Source organism: Myotis lucifugus, unplaced genomic scaffold, assembly GCF_000147115.1.
Source record: "Myotis lucifugus unplaced genomic scaffold, Myoluc2.0 scaffold_256, whole genome shotgun sequence".
In the NCBI taxonomy this organism is placed as follows: Eukaryota; Metazoa; Chordata; class Mammalia; order Chiroptera; family Vespertilionidae; genus Myotis; species Myotis lucifugus.
In genome coordinates this window covers 355191-376837 of record NW_005871304.1, presented here as the reverse complement: position 1 = coordinate 376837, position 21647 = coordinate 355191, and the positions used below count along the sequence as shown (strand labels likewise).

At 42.7% G+C, this 21647-nt stretch overlaps 1 protein-coding gene across 1 annotated transcript; it reads right to left on the bottom strand.

Moving 5' to 3' along the window:
• Window positions 1-4: 4 nt before the first annotated feature.
• On the bottom strand, window positions 5-21613 carry TCTN1 (tectonic family member 1). The gene is made up of 15 exons (XM_014464588.2): window positions 21332-21613; window positions 20180-20300; window positions 17273-17403; window positions 16047-16198; window positions 14700-14787; window positions 13178-13287; window positions 11708-11728; window positions 7897-8034; window positions 7010-7135; window positions 6536-6621; window positions 5777-5917; window positions 4132-4294; window positions 1984-2109; window positions 951-1095; window positions 5-87 (listed from the first exon to the last, which is right to left on the bottom strand). Exons 1-14 carry the CDS (start codon window positions 21549-21551, stop codon window positions 952-954), a joined length of 1767 nt encoding a protein of 588 aa, XP_014320074.1. The 5' UTR covers window positions 21552-21613; the 3' UTR covers window positions 5-87; window position 951.
• Window positions 21614-21647: the final 34 nt, after the last annotated feature.

Below are 21647 nucleotides of genomic sequence, written 5' to 3'. Positions count from 1 at the left end.
GTCACTAGTTGTACATAACATTTAATCTCATCAAATGTAGTTTTCACGTTCTACGTGAATGCTGAGGCATTTTTTCATATGAGCGCTCTGAAAGACAAAAGAAAAAAAAAGGAAGCTACCTTAGCGACCAGCCCATTCAGGAAAGGCCTTTTCTATTTCCAAGCTGTTCTGAACAGCTTGTTGTAGGGCAGTTCCCCAAGGAGGCTGTCCTCGGGTTCCCACCCCCTCCTCCGCATCATCCAGCTGCATCACCCAGCTGCTAGCTGGCTCCACCTCGTTCTGCCACCTGACATTTTTCTCAATTACTGTACAATTAATGTATAACATAAGCTCTCTCCTTCCCCCGGACCCTCCTACTATATTCTTTCCAGCTTCAACTGCTTGGAACTGCTCTGTGGCATTCCACCCAGCCCACCAGTTGGAGAGCTAGCTAGCGACAGTGCCTGGTACAGAAATGTCGATTGGACCCAAGACTCCACTCTAATTAACATGACATTTGGGGGAAGATCCCCTCCTGAGGCCTTGTATTCTATCTGCATGAGCTTATACAATAGTTCGCTATTTTTGTACTCATTTCAATGGGACTTGAAAGAAAACCTGAACTAAAAACAATGATTATTTTAACAACAACTCACATCAAAGCAGGAGGTGAGTGAACTGGATAAGCCCTCAATGCCTGTGCCACTTCAAAGTCTGTTCTCTCTACGGTCTTCCCAAAGGTGCAATTTGGTTTCCATATATGATCTGTGTGTTGAGAGTTTTGGAAATTACCAAGATCAGATAGTGCCCCATTTTAAAGTCAAACCAAGTAGAATAAAATTTCCAAAAGGAGGGAAATGAGTGGGGAGGGGAGGTGTACTGGTCTGGAAGTGTAATAAAATGAGATGTTGCTGAGGGGCCCCACAGCCACTCTATTCTAGAGGTGTAGCCTCCTTTCTTTAATGACTTACGTCAAACAAATGGGAAGAAGAAATTGAAGGGCAGCTTGGCGTTGATGGTTGGCCGAGCTCTGAAGCCTGCCACTGCAGGTGCAGACACATCCACGAAAGTAACCGCAGTGGAAATAAGAATCGTCCTTTCTTTTCCTGAGTTGGTCTGTAATAAAAAGCCAGGGTGATGTCAGCCTTGCCGCCGTGTGTTACCAGGATAACAAAGACAGGAGGACATCTTTCATTCTCTTCCTCACCGACCATTGTTGGTCCGTTCAAAAATCTGATAGGTATGTGGAGGGCTAATCAGCCATTAACTTGGATGAGAGAAATAATTTTTACCCAGCTTGTCCCAACACATCAATGTCAATCACAACTCAATTTTCATAAGAATTTTAAAGATCAAATCTAAACAAGCGCGCTACTGTGAATAAAACCCTTGTCAGTGGAGGTTTTTCCTCTAAGACTTAGAGTCTAATCAGCGGTTCTCAACCTGTGGGTCGCGACCATCGGAAAACACATATAGCATATCAGATATTTACATTATGATTCATAACAGTAGCAAAATTACAGTTATGAAGTAGCAATGAAAATAATTTTATGGGTGGGGGTCACCACAACATGAGGAACTGTATTAAAGGGTCGCGGCATTAGGAAGGTTGAGAACCACTGGCTAAGTGAAAGAAAATGACTGCTACAATGTTTTAAGAATCCAGATTGTTGCCCTAGCTGGTTTGGCTCAGTGGATAGAGTGTCGGCCTGCAGACAGAAGGCTCTCGGGTTTGATTCTAGTCAAGGGCACATGCCTGGGTTGCGGGTTCAATCCCTAGTAGGGGTCATGCAGGAAGCAGCCGATTAATGATTCTCTCTCATCATTGATGTTTCTATCTCCCTTCCTCTCTGAAATCAATAAAAATATATTTAAAAAAAATAATCCAGATTGTTTCCATTTTAATTATAATCTTTTTCACAAAATAATAAATTTTACTATCACACTTGAGTTTTGTCTGGACTTGGGTCTTAACCTATACCTTGAAACTAAAGTTAGGCCTACCTTAGGATATGAGGATGAAATTAGATTTGCAGTTACGTTGACTATTTTAGCCTGTGGGTTCAGTAAGGATCCGTACTTAGTCCACTTCACTTCTATAACCAAAGCCAGTGGGAGCTGGCAGACATCCTACAAAACAAAATGCTGTTAATCAGTTTGACTATTACGCCAACTGCAAGTCAAACTTAATCTGCAGTTCAGAGTTTTAATTATAAAATGTTTCACATATTACAAAATGTTCTGAACAAGAGAATGAATAGACTCTCAAAGTTCAGATAAAAACCGCTTAGAGAAAGCACATATTTTAAAGTACTCAATGCTCCAAAAACATTTTAACACCTAAAGCACAATTTTTCCAATCCTTCCAATTCCTCTGATTTCTAAAGAGGCCAGCATCACCTGGGAGTTGTAAGCCCAGTGCATGTCTGTAAAACCTTCAGGGCCTTGCCTGCTCTAACTTCCTCTACCTGTTTACAGCTACCTTCAAGATACTTGAGAGAAACTGGCATTGTTTGGGGAGGAGAAAGAGAGGATGATATTATTAACAGATAAACCCAATTGCATATCATGTTAAAATACACTTAAAAGAAATGTAAGTGCCTTCTTTTCATTTATCTAATTTCATCAATTGGCAATTAAGGTGTTACACTGGGCTTATAGGCAGAGTCTGAGTTGTCAAAGATACTGCCAACTCTCCACAGGAACCGAGCACCTCCATGGAGCTGCCAGTTCAGACTGGACGCTGTGGGAGCTGGGCCTGAGGCCTCTGCCCCAGGGCCTCTGTTTGGGCAGCCCCAGGGGGAAAATGGTTGGTGGGCCTTCCCCATCTTTTTCCTGCCTCTAGAGTTGACCTCTATAGTTGGCAACTGTGATAACTGTTGAAGCTGCATGATGGTTAGAAGGGATTCCGTTGTATTATTCTATTTTTGTGTATGTTTGAAATTTTCCACAATAACAAGTTTTTAAAAACACATCTCTTCAAGGCATGAGAAGCAAGCAGGCCTGCTAAATTTGTGCCTGCCAAAAAGGCACTGGTGGGATCCTTAGCTTGGAACTGCCTTTGAAGCAATTTGTAGGCTGAGAGATCCTTGAATATCCTGTTATTAGGAGAAGATGCAACAAGCAGCTGGTATAACTGAGCTTAGCAGATGCTCTCATGGCTGCTTCTACCTGGGTTTCCTGAAAGGTTGGCCCCAAACCCACCCCAGGCCCTGAGCTCCCTGGACCAGCACAGACCCTGGCAGTGCTAATGTCCTCGCTGCTGCGTCTCCTCCCAACGTTTTCCCTTCTGAGGGGGAAGTAATAACTGGATGTCTTAACCCATCTCCAAGAAGCCAGAAGCAATCTGCCTGGTTCACTGAGGCAGCAGCGCTGAGCCAAGACCTAGCAGCTGAACAGCAGGGACTGAGCAATCACCCGTCTCTGGTAGGAAGGGCGGGATCCGAGCTGGGGAGGCGTCCTCACCCCCCTGTCCCCATGCTATAAATATGCTAAGCAGATAATGAAAGGCCTGAAGAAACTGTGACAAGAAAAAGCTGGGCAATTAAAGGATAAGATGGAGAGCACACCTCCAGGCATGGGGCCAGCCCACACTGACTGCTGAGACAAAAGGAAAAGGTGGGCAGAAGAATCACATGTGATCAGGAACCCATTTATAGGATGTCAAATTCCATTAAACTCTTGGGAACTTTTGAATTGAAAGCTCTCATGTGGGCCACCTTTATAGCCCAGGGAACAGCTCTGTGGATGGGAGGATGTCTCAATCTCTCTGAGACAGTCCTCACACTCGTCTCATATCCAATGCCTAGAGGCCTCATGTAACCCCAACAATGACAGTAGGAATGGTCAGGTTCCTGGTTATGGAGTAACCACTAGGCACCATGAATATTAATCACCTCATTAACAACAATCCCTATGAGGTCGGTACGATAGCCATCATTCCCACTGCACAGACAGGAAAGGGCCCAACCCCACAAAATCAATGGCCAGTGACAGCAGTGTTAACAAGGATAAAATCAGTATTCAAGGTCCGGGCCCATCTGATGATAAAGCCCAGGCTCCAGCCCAGAGCCATCTACCTCCCACGGGGTGGAGGGGCAGTGGAAGAAAGAGAGATCGCCATTATGTGGCCTTCAACTTCTCCCCCTGTACCTTCGTGTGGGGTGCCTGGGTGATGAAGTGGAGAGGCACCCAGTCCAGCACATCCTGGGCCTGAGAATTTCCAAAAGAGGCCACATAATCTGGGAAGCCCTGACCCTTCAGCAGGCTCTTCACCTTCTCCACGACAAGTGGACACGTGATAGTGCTGGTCAGTCTTTGGAGAAGGAAAAAGAAGTCAATCAAATAAGGCTGTTGTTCACACCAGCATTTTTCACAGGCTCAACAACACACATGCTCTCTCTGGTTTATTTTCTCACTCTCCAAAAGGGGATTGTTTGAAAGAAGCCAATGTGTTCTAACTTTGAGAAATAGTCGTTGGCCAAGGAGATGCATACAAAACAATGTTTCTCAAACTGTGTTCCATCAAGAGGCTCTGTACAAGAAAGGTTCCACGGCCAAAAGTTTGAGAACTATTGCATACCCATGTCCCTCCTGAAGTACACTGGCATATTAAAGGCTCTGAGAAGTCCTACAGTAGGAACATGGTTTTAACTTTAATTGGTATTTCCCAAACATATTGAATCATAGACCTACCCCTACTGACATCTTGTGGAAATGTATTCTGAACCCCCCTTTCACAAATGCTGGTCTAAAATGATCAGAACTAATAATGTAAGCTCTGGTCAGGGAGCTTAGTGGTTAGAGCGCCGTCACAGGTTCAATTCCCGGTCAAAGGCATCTACCTGGGTTGCAGGTTTGTTCCATGGCCCCAGGGCATGTGCAGGAGGCAACCAATTGATGTTTCCCTCTATTTCTCCCCCCCACCCCCAACTCTCTCTAAAAATGAATGGAAAAAATATCCTCAGTGAGGATTAACAACAAAAAAAAACAAAACTAATAATGTAAAAATGTAAATGGTGCATACTGGTCTAACCAAAATAATGACATAATTACCCTGGGGAGTTACAGGGTCAGGAGGGAGTGGATGGTGGGGTAGGGGGTGAAAGGGAATAGAGCCAGATTTTCATCTTCCATAGTGGGAACTCAAGAAATAATCTATAAAACTAAAATATCAAGAAATAGCGTTACATGCAGGCCATTTAAAGATTTGAAGGTAAATTTCCAAAAAATCAGCTCTAAGAGTTACTACCTCTGGGGTGGGGCAGGTGAGGGTAAGAACTGCTATTTTAGACTAAGCCATGCAGAGCCATTTGACATTTTACAGTAGGTGCATGTTTGATAATAAAAAGGTACATTAAAAGCAGCGCACACTCAGGCTTCCTCTCACTGGGCTTGCTATGTTGTGTGCAGGATATTAAAATGCAGACCTATAGCAAGGACTTCTAGGGGAAGTATTTTTGCTGTGAACTCAAGTGCTATGCAACCTTAAAAACAAAACATACAAAGCCTTGAGGTTTTTACTCCACTCTATTTGATTTTAAAAATGGTTGTAATAGTTTTCCTTTGAACCATGACACATGGCTTATGGTTCTGAAAATTAAAATAAAAAAACTATATTATAATGTATTGTCACTATTGCTACTACCTATTAATAATCATAAGGTACATTGTAGCTTTCACAGGCACTCCCATCAGCTGAGGCAAATGTCTGATTGAAAAGGGAGGGGGCGGAGCGGGATGTTTTATTTTCTGATCAACACATGCAAGTTCCAACAGAAACAAGTCACTCCCTTACCTTAGTTTACAGCCAGATTGCATATTGTAACCAAATAATACTGGGGTCCGAATCCCCTCTACTGCCAAGCAGTCTTGCTCAGCTGTGCTACGAAGAATCGTAAGTTGTCCATATCTATTCATGGTCTGAATAATCCCAGACTTTCATGGAGAGTTAAGGGGTAACCACCCAGTATGACAGCATCTGGTTCTCAGGAAACAGTGGCACACGTGTGACTGAGACATGAGGGAGACCCAAATATCTCTCCTCTGGCCTCTGGGGATATGACAGCTATTTCCCAGGAGATGGTAAAAGCAGTTATAACTATTTTCCTTGATTGGATCCTCAGAAGAAAAAAATCTTCAGAAACTGGCCCTTCAAAATTAATTCGAAGTTTTCAAAATCACTAAATTTGTTTGAATCTCTGTGAAATTAAATACATCTACATCTCTGTCAGCTTTTCGGGGTTAAGACTTTCATTATAAACACTGACCTTGTCCTGGGTCGTGCTGTTCCACCCCTAACCTCCAGTCTCCAAGGAGCCCCATGTGCTGTGTGGCCCGACCAGCCCCTCCAGAGCCACCACGTGCTGTGTGGCCCGACCAGCCCCTCCAGAGCCACCAGGGAAGCCTGTGGCCAGACCAGCCCCTCCAGAGCCACCAGGGAAGCCTGTGGCCCAGACCAGCCCCTCCAGCCCACAGGCCCCTCAGCGATAAAGGGAAGCGTGGCTCCTGCACGTGGACAGGGAAATCAACCTTCTCCATGGAACCAAAAGGATATCCTTTGTGAGGCTGAAATCCAGCAGCCAGCGGGAGGCCCACAACATAACCAGGGTTTCCACTGAGAGGAACTGGCTTTGTATTTTGCTGAAAGACAATGCAGAAAAGCCCCCACGTAATTCTCACTTTAACAAGGAAGTGGCAGGGGGGAAATGAAATGCTTTTCAGAATAAAATCCGGAATTACCGACCAATAAAATAATTTCTCCCCTACTCCGAACTATAAATGTATCTGCTGAGTGTAGGAGTACATCATGCTGTAAAGGGCAGGCTTGCATGCAAGGACTCGGTCCCGGGGGAAAGGATGCAGGCCGCGGCCTGCTGCATTACAAACCCAATGCTATGTGCAAGCCTTCGTTCAGTGCAAGGGGTTAGGTGTGGCAATACTTCTAAACTGAGATTATGTTTTTCACTGACGAGTTAGGGTTTCTTTTCACTTGGCAATGAGCTACTTGTACAAAACTGATCAATCTTACCTGAACAAAATGAATTTCAAACTTTTGCTGGAGTGGAAGCTCTGCGTTGCTCACTGTCCCCAGAAGGAGAGAGAGATCGGCTTTTGTTACTTCACCTGCTTCTGTGTATGTGAGAGTGTACTTTACCTAAAAACGAAAACGACACTCCAAATACACCTGTTCCCATGACATTTCTGTAGCTGTATTAATAACTCAAATAAACTATACAAAGGAGGCTAATGCTTTCCCATTTCTCCACTTGAAGCTTTTCTCTCCTGTCCAATCAGGTAGGGGAGGTGTTATTTCGGCATCACCCCTGCTGACAAACAGTCATTTGAGCCTCTCCGTACCGATTAGTAAGTTCCACATCAGCTGGCCTGGGCAGGATATAATCAGTCTCTCTCTGCAGTGGAAACATTAAAACAAAACAGTGGCAACAACAACAAACTTTTATGTATCCTTGTAAGTCACTGGGTTTATGGAGAAAAAGCACACGTGATTACTTCAGAGACAAAGAGGTATCCTCTAACCCAGTGGTCAACAAACTCATTAGTCAACAGAGCCAAATATCAACAGTGCAACGATTGAAATTTCTTTTGAGAGCCAAATTTTTTAAACTTAAACTATATGGGTAGGTACATTGTTATTAACTTAATTAGGGTACTCCTAAGGCTGAGGAAGAGCCACACTCAAGGGGCCAAAGAGCCGCATGTGGCTCATGAGCCGCAGTTTGCCAACCACTGCTCTAAGGGGACAGCAGAAAGGCAAGCAGGAGGCCACATCAAGAAAAGCAATACCACAGTGTGGGCCAGAGCCCCTTTTGAAGGACATCCAGTTGAACCCCTCGGGACCATGCAGTTTGAGTCTGCCACAAACTGATGGAGCTTTCAAAGCCACTGGGCCCCTACCTCTAGAACGACCCTGGTGCAGACTTTAACAGCCCCAGCCTCTTCGACAAGAACCGGCTCCAATACGTGCGTGTCTGCCAGCCGGGTGAGCGTTTTATTTAGAGACTGAATGACGATGGACTGGACAGTGATAGGGACCTGCAAAATAAAGAAGTCCAGGATTACCGAAGACACTACAACAGAAATGAACGGGTTAAAATAACAAAACACTTGAAACGAACCTCCACTGACACACTGCCAAGTAGGGAAAAGCGTGCTATAGAACAACAGGCATGCTGTGTAATTCCACATTTGCGAAAATGTGGATATTTATATGCAATACATATATACGTTCACAGAGAAAATACTTAAGGATATAGCCAAAACTTTACTTGTGGTTACCTCTGAAAACATATGCTCACACACTCACACGTGTGTACAAATGTTCACAGCAGCATTTACAATAGCCACAAACTGAAAACCCACAGGTATATCAACTGATGACTGGATAAATAAAATGTGGTATATTCATACAAAAGAATATTATTCATCTATGAAAAGGAATAAGGGACTGACACCTGCCACAACATACATGAACCTTAAGCACATGGTGCTAAACAATAGAAGCCAGACACAAAGGTCACATACTGTGTGATTCCTTTTATGTGAAATGTCCAGAATAGGCAAATCCACAGAAACAGAAAATATATTAGTGGTTGCTGGGCAGAGAGAGGGGGTTGGGGAAGAATGAAGAGTGGCTGCTAATAAGCACAGGGTTTATTCTTGGAGCAGTAAGAATGTCCTGGTGATAATGGTGATGGCTGCACTACCTTGTGAATATACCCCAAACCACTAACTTGTACACTTTTAAATGGTGGGTTTTATGGAGGTGAATTATGTCTCAAACACAACCACAAAAAACTCTCATCACACCATCAAATGCATGTGTATGTTATCACCTCCAAAACTCAGCTCCCATGGATAAATGCCCTCACTCTGTACGCACACATGCACATTCTCCAACAGTCACAGGCACACCCTGTAGTATGTGGGTGTGGCTGGCAGAAACCAAACGGTCTAGGTTTTATTTTTTTAAATATATTTTTATTGATTTCAGAGAGGGGGAGATAGAAACATCAATAATGAGAGAGAATCATTGATTGGCTGCCTCTTGCACGCTCCCTACTGGGATCGAGCCTGCAACCTGGGCACATGCCTTTGACCAGAATCGAACCTGGGACCCTTCAATCCAGAGGCTGACACTCTATCCACTGAGCCAAACCAGCTAGGGCCAAACGGTCCAGTTTAAATAAGCTTTGGAAAGACCAATGGGAAGAACAGACTCATCTACCAGCATCCACGGGAACAGCCACAAGAATGACAATGGCAGGGCCGTTCTGGTCTCCTGTATGTTCCACTCAATCATCTCCCATCCCAAACTAAAGAACCAAAGCATCTATAATAATAAAAGCATAATATGCTAATTAGACCGGACAACCTTCCAGACAAAGCCAGGGCTGCGAGGGAAGCCCAGGTCCTGGGTGCCGGAGGGAAGCTGGTGCCGGCATCAGGGGAAGGAAGGCTTACTCTTGTGCAAATTTCGTGCATCAGGCCTCTAGTACTTAATAAAACTATGAAGCCACAACTTAACCTTTCACTGATGGTTCAACAAATACTGACAATGATTCCAAGCTGTCATCGGGGCTTCACTCAATGGGGAGACTGGATCCAATTTTTATATTCCTGATTCTCTAACAGACCTTGGAAGTCACTTTTGGGAAAAAACCTTAGGCCCTGGCTGGGTAGCTGTTGGTTAGCGCATCATCTGGATATGCCAAGGTTGTGAGTTCAATCCCTGGTGAGGGCACATACAAGAATCAACCAATGAATGCATAACTAAGTGGAACAACAAATTATCTCTCTCTCAAATCAGTAAGTAAAAATTTTAAATGAAGAAACCTCTGATATTAGTTGATATGCTTGTCTTTCAGAGCACAAACTCTAACGCCACACAAATCTGAGTTGGAAGGCCCAGCCTTCCACTTCCTGTGTGGCCACAGGATGCAGAGAGAATGTGCGTGAAGCCTGTAACTCAAGGCCTGGTACACAGAAGAGCTAGTCCAGTGTCATGGTCTCTGTGGCCAGACAGCCTGGATTCCTGTCCCGGCTCTGCCACTTCCCTGCTGCATGGCCTTGGGCAAGTAATTCATCTGTGAATCACGTGACAGAGGGGCACAATAACAGGACCTACTTCCTAGGATTGCAGAGATGACCAAAGGACTTCAGACATGTGTAGCACTTGGAACACTGCTTGGCACACACTTCGTGCCTTTCAGTAACATCCCATTATTCCTCATAAAGGATCTTCCCTACTTGATTGAGCCAATCCCCTAGTCATTCATTCACTTAACATATAACCCAACACATACTAGGCACCACCCTGGTACTAAGGATATATCGCAGACAGGGCCACTGTCCCACAGACAGTTCAAGCTTTGAATGGTAGGTTCAAAGCACTTTTTAGTGACTTAAAGGTATTTGAGAGCTAGTCCAGTGACTTTCAAACTGGGTTCCTGGGAGCTGTAGGGTTCCTCAGAGGGGCCAAACCAGCAGAGAGATGGAGAGGCTGGGCAGGTGGAGAGCTTCTGACACCACCCTTATTCCAACCAGGGGCTTTGGGTTCAATCCATCTTACACACTAGGCAGAGTTCTGTTTGAGATTTCATTTGAAGAAGCTCTATAACCAAAACAAGTTTGAAAACCCCCTTCACAGAAGAGGAAATCCAGGCCCACACACAGTTGTGTGAAGTTCAAATCACATGATTACTTCCTTTCAAATGTCGACCTCAAACACATTTGTGTCCAGAGCCTTATGACATCAGTGGGAGTAGGATCGTTGTCCCAAGTGCTTCCTGTGTGACAGACGCTGCACAAAGCAGCTCATGCGCATTGAGGCTTATCGCCCGCTTGACAACTGGGGGTGTGAGGAGCATGTTATATGAGAAAGTCATGGCAGAGCTGACTTGTGAATAAGGCTGACTAACCACACAGGCTTTGGGATACTATGGCAAGGCCATCGCCTGCATTCACAGGCCCAAGAATAAGAGGTAGAGCCACGTTCCTCCTCCTGACATACCTTCAGAGACACTGGCCTCCTCACCACAGCCTGACAGGGCCCCTGGGCTGGGGGCGGATAGGCTTGGAACAACCTGCCCACAACTAAATGTGAAGCTACACTGGGATGCTCACCTCTCACTGGGGAAAATGTCTCTATCCTCCTCTCCTCACTGGACAGACAGCATCCTGGGGGCTAGCCCGCTCTCCTGACAAGAGACCAAGGAGGTATCAAGGGAGGCCAGAAAGCACAGAGGCCGATCACACCAACATATGACTACAAAAGGGTCATCCATGAAGTTTCCCTATTTTATTTCTGTTTGGTTTTTTTTTGGGTTTTTTTTTGTTAACTCTCACCTGAGGATATTTTTCCATTGATTTTTAGAGAGTGGACGAGAGAGGGAAAGACAGAGAGAAACATCAATGTGAGAGAAACACATCGATTGGTTGCCTCCTGCACACATCCTGACCAGGGGCCAGGCTGGAGAGGAGCCTGCAACCAAGGTACATGCCCTTGACCAGAATTGAACTCGGGACCCTTTGGTCCACAGGCCAACCCTCTATACACTGAGCCAAACTGGCTAGGGCTCTGCTTGCTTTTTGAGACGTGTTTTTGTTCTTGGCAGTAAGGTACTTTTCTAATCATAAATATAATCATTTCCAAAGGCTCAGAAATAAGACAGTGTATAATAAACTTTCCATTAAGAAATACTCTTACCTTTGTTTTTGAATTAGGTACCTAGACAGAAAGAAACAACAAATTTTGTTAAATACAACAACAACAACAAATCATTTTTATTGCTTTTTTTTTTCAGACTGGGGGTCAAAGGGCATATTCATCTTATTTAAGACTTCACAAAGAGGAAGACAGAATATCCTTAATCAAGACCTGCCAGCTATATCTTTTAGTATCTATGTCATAATCAAAGAGGTAACCTTACGTTTTCCTTTGCTATTCGCCTCCTCCAAAATGGAAGCTTAATAGACCAACCCAACAGGCCAGTCTTAGGAAGCCTCCCTGCTTCAGGGTCATCACTCGGTATTTTCCATGCGGTCACCAGTGACACAGCCCCGTGAGGAAGACATGGCTCCCACCTGCCAGTCACTCTCACTGCACTGTGCTCGCTGAAAGTCAGCATCCTTCACAGCCTCCTAAGTGGTCTTCCTGCCTCTAGCCCAAGCCCCCTCAAGGCCACACCCCTGCCTCCTCTACACAGCCAGAGCACTCTTCCTGAAGGCCTCAGCCTCCCTTCTGTAATCACAGGACACCCACCCTTTTAGGCCACTGGAGCTTTGGGGAGGGAGATGAGTAGACCATTTCGGGGAGGCCTGTGCTGAAAGGGACCTGTGCCTGCGTGCCAGAGGGAATACTTCCAGAAAACTGAGAAGGCCAACTCGCTGGAAGAATTCGCAGGCCTAGATGGCTGACATGAGAAGGGAGGGGAGAAAAAAGGTTAAACTTGACTCTGAAAACTGAAGCCCAGATGGATACTGATGCCATGGACCACTCTTCCACTACCTCCCAAAAAAGAAAATCAGGAGATCCGGGATTTCACAATAATCCCATGTTTTTTAAACATTAAAAAACATTTTCTCCCCTGCAGCCCTCCACGTCATCCACCAAATGGGCCGGTGGCGTCTCTCATTTATTCAGGTCAGGCTCGGGTCCCTGCGACCAGGAGGAAGGGGCCTCTTCACCACTGCGGCCTCTTTCCCTCTCCCAGCAATCCTATTCCCTGCCCTTCCCTGGTTGCTTATTTCATCTGCCAGCCAGAAAGTGGATTTTCTATCCTTTTCTGGTCTGTTTCTCAGAGAGATCTCTACTTGGAGTAATATGATTATTTCTGTCACACAGACATTAAGATGCTTTTATCATTGGTAAAGTTTTTGGTTATTAATTATTTTTTTAATTCAGGAGACACACATTATTGGTTACCATCAAAATGAGTGAAAGAAAAAAGAAAAAATGAATAAAAGCAAAATATGAGCTAGCTAGATAAAAATAGAAATTATTTTAAGTGATTTTTCCCCAGTATGTTCAGTATCAGTATACCAAAGAACTGGAGATACTTTAAAATTTGAGTGTCAATCATCTACTTAAATTATTCTATATTTGTCATATTTTAAAAGGGTACCAAGAACAGAAAATAAACCTAACGAATCAGCTTCATTTCAAAATAATTCTTACCCTCAAAATGTTAGGGCTGCTGTAATGAGCCATGCTCAGAGCTTCCATTTCTTCGCACTCTTCCAAGTTTATCCTTCTGGTGCACTTAACAGCTTGATTCATCAGAAATGCTGGAAATCATAACGTTCCCAAGGGGAAAAAATTAAAAAAGAAAATCTCAACTGTCCAATGGTAGCTATAAAATTGTAATAGAAGTAAAATTACAAAATACATTGATACAGATATACGACATGTTTAAAATGGGGCTTAAAATTTATTTTTCATATAGGCAACACATTCACATGATTCCAAATTAAAGATCACAGAAAGGTATTGAGAGGGGCTGTTACCCAGCCCCCAGAGACACTCAGCATGAAGTTTCTTGTGTATCTTTCTGAAAATATTCTATGCAAATAAAAATGTTTAAAAGTAAATATATTTTTACTATTTCTTTCCCCTTTTAGAAACAAATGCACAATATATATATCCTCCCTTTGTTTTTTTCACTGAACAATCTTGGAGTTCAGCCTGTCTCATCCTCCTCCCTTTTTCTTTTAGGAATAATTAGTATCCTACTATAGATATGCCATAATTTATTCAGCCAGTTCCCCATGACGGATGCTTAAGTTGTCTCAAGCTTTCTGTCGCAAACAATGCTACAACCTATTATTTTGCATGTGAGCCAGAGTTTCTGTAGGACCAACTCCTAGAAGAACAGCAGGGTCAAAGGGCATATTCATTTGCAACTTTAATACATACTGCTAAACTGCTCTTCACAGAGGCTGTACCAATAAATAGTCCCACCAGCTCTGTAGATGAGTGCCTACTTCCCCACAAGCCCTACATTCTTAAGCTTTGCAAGTCCATTAGATGGAAATGCTCTCAGTTCGGTTTTAATTCACGCTGGTCAACAGAATACATTTTCCTTCGCGTATCAAATGATGTTTCAATAAGCCACAAGCTATCACCCATTCTTGGCTGGCTTCTTCCTAGTGAGGCTGGCATAAGGACGGGAGAGCCAGGTTGCTGCCTCCCACTGCCAAGAGGATTGCTCCACAGTTCTGGGAAGCTCCTAAAAGGAGCAGCAGGGCCCATGGGAAGCAGTTGTGTGGGTTGCATCCTTGCCCGCCCCCCCTCCACCTAGGTGAGCCTGAGCAAGAAACTGAATGTTTCTCAGGTTCCTCATCTAATGACAATAACTCTACCTCAGAGGCACTGAACATCATACCCAGCACACAGTGAGTGCTTAATGAACATCAGCTACTGACAACTTTTAGCTCTGGTGAAGAGAGAACTTTCCCACAGATGGAGGTGTTAACCAACTCAGTGGGCTGGTTCAGGTTGGGAGTCCCCATCCTACAAGTACTCAAGCAGTGAATGCATGTGGCAGGAAAGATTCTGGCACCAAACGACATAATCTTTGAGGCTTCTTTCAACTCTAAGACTCTGCTTCTAGTCATGAAGCCTGTTTAATTATAATTACTATAAATTTAAAATAAGCTAAGTCTGTTTTAAGGACAAAGAAAACTGCCCGCTCTCTTACCTGCAGGGTTATTATCAGTGCACAGAGATGACGTAAGGGGGGAAGGAAATCTCAAAAATGAATCTGAAGTCTGCAGAAGAACCCCATACTGCAAAGAGAACCACCAACAGTTATTAAGCCATTCATTCAACACTTATTGGACACCTGCTATGTGCCGAGCAGCATTTCAGACATTAGGAACACAGGGATGAGCAAAAAACAGATATGGTCCTTGCCTGAATGGAGCTTACATGTAGCTGCCCCATCCATTTCTTTTAAGGGTGCATGTTTCTTTGTATCCATGTTACTATATATTGCAGGCCTTTTTATTAAGGAATTCCTCTGGAAGGGTATATAAGAAGCTGACATAGGTGTCTGCCTCTACAGACAAGAACATGGTGGCCAGGGACAGGGGTGAGAGAGATAATTATTTTTCAACTAGAGGCCCGGTGCACAAAATTTGTGCACTGGGGTGGGGAGGGTGAGGGTGTTTCCACCACTGCCGCTGCGCTTGCCAGCCAGTGAGCCCGGCTTCTGGCTGAGTGGCGCTCCCCCTGTTGTAGCGCACTGACCACCAGGGGGCAGTTCCTGCATTGAGCGTCTGCCCCCTGGTCATCAGTGCACATCATAGCAACTGGTTGTTCTGCCATTCGGTTCATTTGCATATTAGCCTTTTATTATATAGGATAGCAATACTTATTTAAATCACATTGAAAGGTTTACTAAGGAACAGATATAAAATAGCACACATCATCCCCAAGTCTATACAGCTAAATACAACTTTGAGAAGATTAGGCATCCCACCAATCCCCTCTGTTCCAGCAGCATGCCTCCAGCACTTTGCTACATTTCTTGAGGTGGAAAAGAACAAATTCTGCAGAGATAAATGCAAGCTTACCACAGAATAAATGACTTTAAACCCTATGTTAGAGCCCCGGCTGGTGTGGCTCAGTTGGTTAGAGTGTCACCCCATGTACCAAAAGGTCTTGGGTTCGATTCCTAGTCAGGGCACGTGCCTAGGTGACAGGTCTGATCCCCAGTGCAACTGAAAGATGTTTCTCTCTCACCTGATATTTCCCTGTCTCTGTCTCTCTCTCTCTCTCTCTCTCTCTCTCTCAAATCAATGGACATGTCCTCGGGTGAGGATTAAAAAATAAATAAATAAAATAAAAAATAATTCCTATGTTAGAATTCAACTACTCAATTTTAATTTTCATGATCTTTGATTTATCGGTACATTAATTTTTTGTGTGTATTATATGAATTATATGTCTCAGGTAGCTGATTTTACTGGGAACATACTGAAAAAATAACTTACAAGAACAGGATATTTGCAACAGGATGAATATACTTAGGTTCTCAACTCACTTCATATTTAGTAGTATTTGGAACATCTGGTTTGTTTGTTAAAGAAACATCTGATTCTGTATTCAATGAAAAACCATGGAATGTTTTCATCAATTTATCAAAATTGTTTTCATCAGGCACTTCTGGATCAATAAAGGATAATGCAGGTTTATCTGTTTTTAGAAAAAGTATTTTAAATCAATATAAAATACATATATATTATATACAGCATGTATAAAATTTTGAAAGTCTTAATAGCAATAAGACACGTGAAAAAAATAAAGTATCTTTCTCCATATCTACTTCCCCCAGATTTCTTGAATCTGACTAAATAAACAGGATCTTCAGACTTGGCCTGTTTCTCTAACAGTGTAGAAGCAATGGTTTCTAAAGCCACAGATAAATAGCACAACAGAAGCCAGTAATAATCAATAACTTTTTCCACCCCAGATGGCTATGGGAATGAAAGACCCTATTTCTACCCTCACACAGCCAACTCTGAAGTCCGGGAGAATACATGCTGTTTATGGAAGAGGTAGAAGGGAATAGGCTGGTAGGTTCACTGGGCCACTTTTATGTCAAAGAATGTGACAGTGATGGACCAGTCACTACTCCAGGTTACAAATCACAGAGCATTCCCCTAAGTGTTCACTTATAAGGGAACAAAGCCAAAATATGAAGACATTCTGAAAAGATGAAAAAGCTTAACTGGGTACAACCATAAATGTGTCTCTGATCTTTGATAGCACTAACATTTGACATTTTACCTGTGCTTTGGATCTAGTCACCTATTTGAGCCAAACGCTCAGATAAAAATAAAGATCCTGTTTTCATGCAAATATTCTAAGTAAAAATAAAAGAGAAAAAAGGAAATCGAAACCATAGCTGAACCTGATTCTCAATCATTAAACCAGGAGGAAATAAAGCAAAATATATTAAAAAAAAAAAAAAATAAATAAATAAATTTAGATTCCTATGCATGTCTACATATCATAAACACCTTTAAAATGAAGTATGAGACTTTAAAAGTCAACTATACAAGCAGTTCCTTTGCTTGTAAAGAAAATGTGCATGCCCACAGGTCTCTAAAGTTACTTGGAGTTGCCTAGGAAACGGCCTCAGAAGATACACCCTAGCCAAACCATAGAATGATTGCTTTAAATCTAACTAGATTGGACATTTTCCCATAAAAGATCTTTTAAAAGAAAAAAAAAGTCAGAGTTTTACAAAGTATATTAAATACTCACAGTTTGTAATATGAATGCAGAAAATAGATGGATTGATCTGGTCTACAACTTTAAATATCCTCTGGGGCGGGTTTGCTGTTAAATTCAATGAATAGATGGCTGCTTTTTGGCTACAAAACTGACTATCACCCCTGAAAATTAAAAAAATAATAATAAGACAAAGTTTTAAGGCATGTGCACACACTCTTAGCAAGATTCTTTAAAACTGTCAGATGCTTGTACTGTGTACTATGTTAACAACTACATGGAAGATATTTATGACAGTGTGATGCTAGAATTGAATCCATTTTTATTTAGTTTATTCAGTGTTAAAATGTTTGGCATTTGAAACATTTTCCTCTAACAGGAAAAATATTAAGACAAGTAGAATAACCTTCAAGGAAATCTTGTCAAGTATGAAATGTAGATCAGGGTATAATTTTGATGTAAATGAACCCTGCAAACTCTGACAGAATCAATTATGTAAAATTTTGCAGAACTTTTGTAAGTAATCAGAAGGAACCTAAAATTCCTTTTCTTCAGAATAAAGCCATCTTCAAAGTACTGTGAAAATTAGAAAATATGAAGACATCTGAAAGTTTTGGAGCTTACAAGTTATACAGTCAGGTCTTCAACCAATCCCAGACTTGACAAACCCTAATCAATATGACACAGATCCAGATATGGCGCTAGAGATATAATAGAAATGGGATCATATTCTACATACTGCTCTCAGGCCTTTTCTCACTTATTATATATTGCCCAATATTTATGTCATCAAATATGTTTTTGCAATGTTATACTAAATGATTTCATTGTACACCAACTTATTAAGACACCCTAATTTCTTTTTAACCAATCCTCTACTGTTGGTTTAGGTTGTTTCTAATTTTCCCCAGCTCTTTATGATGCTATAATGACATCCTTGTACATACATCTTTATGAATGTCTCCACTTATTTCCTTAGGCTATATCCCCTGAAGAATTGCTGGGGTAGGTACATAATTTAAGGCTACTGAGACATATTGCCAGATTGCCCTCCAGAAAGGCAAGATGCATCCTCACCAACACTGTAGCAAAGAGTGCTATTTCCCCGGAATCTTGCCAAGATTGGATATTATCCAACTTATAAATATCCTTTGCCAATTTCATGGGCAAAAATCCGTTATCCAGTTGTTTTAATTTGAATTTTATAATTTACTGGCAAGGTTAAACATATTTCCATATGGTTACCACTCACTGGTATTTCCTCAGTTAAGTTGCTTACTCATATCTATTGGCCATTTGTGTATCAGAATGTTTGTCTTTTCATTGATTTGTGAGAGCCCATATTTTAAAGAATCTCCTTTTAATGTCATGTGTTATACATACTTTTTCCCAGTTAATTACCTTTCAATTTTATGGTCTTTTTGTCATTATAGAAGTTTTAATTGGTTTTTATAATCATAATTCCTTTTAAAAATTGAGGTATAACTAATTTTTTAAAATAATGAAATTGTCAATCTTTTATAGTTTGTGGGTTTATGCTTAAAAAATATTCCGTAGCCTAAGATTAACAAATGTTCACCTAGCCCAGCCGGCGTGGCTCAATGGTTGGTTTAGTGTTGACCTATAAACCAGGTCACAGTTCAATTCCCCAGCAGGGCACATGCCCGGGTTGCAGGCTTGATCCCCAGTAGGGGGCGTGCAGGAGGCAGCCAAACAATGATTCTCTATCATTGTTGTTTCTATCTCTTTCCCTCTCCCTTCCTCTCTCAAATAAAACACACACGAACACACACACACACACACACACACACGCAACAAATGTTCACCTATATTTTTCATTCATTTTTTTATTTGATTTTTGTTGTGGTTAATCATCATCTGAGGATATTTTTTCCATTGATTTTTTTTTTCAGAGAGAGTGGAAAGGAGGAGGGAGATGTGAGTCACATCGATTGGTTGCCACTTGCAACCTGACCACCAGGACCAGGAATGGAGCCTGCAACTATGGTATGTGCCCTTGTCCAGAATTGAACCTGAGACCGTTCAGTCCTCGGGCTGATGCTCTATTCACTGAACCAGCTAGGGCCATTCTTTAATTTTTTAGTGTATTTCATTCTTCTATTGGTAAGAGTTTGCTATTCTTTTTTTTTTTTTTTGCTATTCTTATTCAGTAACCTCTTGGCTGTTCTCATCTGTTTAGTCTTCCAGATGAGTTTTAGAATCATTTTAATACAATATCCCTTTTCCATCTAACTAGAATTAAATTTATAAATTAAGTTCTTATAAATTAATTACATAATTACTCCATCTCTGAATATGTTGGTCCCATCCTGAATAAATTAACTTCTTTAAGTGCTGCTGTTTTTCAAAAAGCTTTGAAATCTGAATTAGGAGAAACAGATCACTCAGAAGAGATTCTTTTTTACCTTGTAATAGGCTAGGAATGTCGTTTTCCATTATTTTCCTATACAATGTGAACTGTGAGGACTCCTGGGGGATTTGCATATCAGAAAGGTAAAAAAACAAAGCTTTCCTGACCATCTACTTAGTTTATTGTTACTATTACTATGTCCAAAACAAAAGCTGTAAAATTAAACTGCACCTTTCACACTAGACTATACAAAACAGGAATTCACTAATGCAAAAATGATGCATTATCTGTTTACAAATCAAAGTGAAATGTAATTCAATCTCTGAGCACAGATTTCCTTATACTCTTAAAAAAGTACTGTCTGCTCTTTTGACTGCACTATCATCTGGCTGGATGCAATAAGAGATAGATACTCTTCTACAAACTGGTTAGACAGCATGGCTTCTGAAGGATGCAAAATTCAGGAAATCAGGCTTGAGTTTTTCAGCCACGGGGGCGTTTTCATGGTCTTCTCAAAATCTTATCATCTTGGTCTAATTTTATCAAAACTTCATGTGTCACAAACTTACATGACAACTGGAACTGAGCAATCAGAAAAGACACTAAAATCCACGGAGCTGCAATCAGGATCACAACAGCAGTTGACGTCACACTGTGCTGGAGACAGGTCACAGACACACAAAGCAGCAACTACAGAAAGGAGAGAATGGATGCAGAGCGTCACAATCAGCAGGTAGTGACTGCCCCCTGCCACTGCAATGCACCAGTGGTACAAATATCCACTTGATTTTTGCTACTGCACTTTGGGAGAGATGAAGTGAAGATTAGTCAGGTTGAGCACTCCTCAATCCCGGGTTTCCCCAAAGTGGCTAGTCATCTGGCTCACCTGGAAAGCTGTCTGTGCTCTATCTACCTACAGAGACCCCGATTTGGTAAGCTGTGAACCCCAGACATCTGTGTTGTTCAAAAATTTTCCAGTGATTGCCCTGACCGGTTTGGCTCAGTGGACTGAGCATCAGCCTGCAGACTCAGGGGTCCTGGGTTCGATTCCGGTCAAGGGCATGTACCTTGGTTGCGGGCACATCCCCAGTGGGGGGTGTGCAGGAGGCAGCTGATGGATGTTTCTCTCTCATCGATGTTTCTACCTCTCTATCCCTCTCCCTTCTTCTCTGTAAAAAATCAATAAAATATATTTTTAAAAAAATTTCCCAGTGATGCTGACAGACAGGTTTAAGAACCAGCTAAATCACTTGCCTGACCATAAGAACCATCCGATTAATATTACAGACCCCCAACCTCCTCTGATTCAGAGGAAGGACCCAGTTAAGGGCACCAGGAATCAGTGTTCTGTGCATCCTCTGCATTTAGTTTTCACAACTGCCTAGAAACTGTCGACTTAATTTCTTCTTTGGCTGCAAAGCTGCAAGGACTTCATTCATTATTACCTTTAGCATTAATGTTGTCCAGGACCATTGCAAGTACTTTCAAAGATTTGCTATTGTCCCACTTACGCTCTCTGAGCCTCGGTTTTCTCATCTGTAGGACAAGGATACTATCTGCCTCTAAAAGTTATTGAGAGAATCCCTATGAAACACTTGGGAATGCTTGCACAATACAGTGTTCAATAAACGTTAACCAACATTATTATTACACCCTCACCCGGGCTACCCCCTCCAGGATGGATCACTGTGGATCCCCTGGACCCGGCACTTGGTACCCACCGTCCGTGACCGGGGTGGGCCTGGGACCGGAGGAGGGTCCGGGGACACTGGGGGTACCCGGGGGCCTAGCAGACAAGGCAGGTCGGGGAGTCGTCGGGGCTGGTTCAGTAGAGTTGAGGCCCTCCGTTGTCACCACCAGGGTGGTCCCGGCTTGGGCGTTCACGGAGGCCCAGCAGTCCAGGAGCACCAGCAGGAGTCGGGGGAGGCCCCGCGGCCCCATCGTCCGGTCGAACCCCGCGCCGGCGGCGGCAGGGACCCGCGTTGCCTGGCAACCACGGCGGCAAGGCGCGAGGAATTATGGGAAGTATCCCGCGAG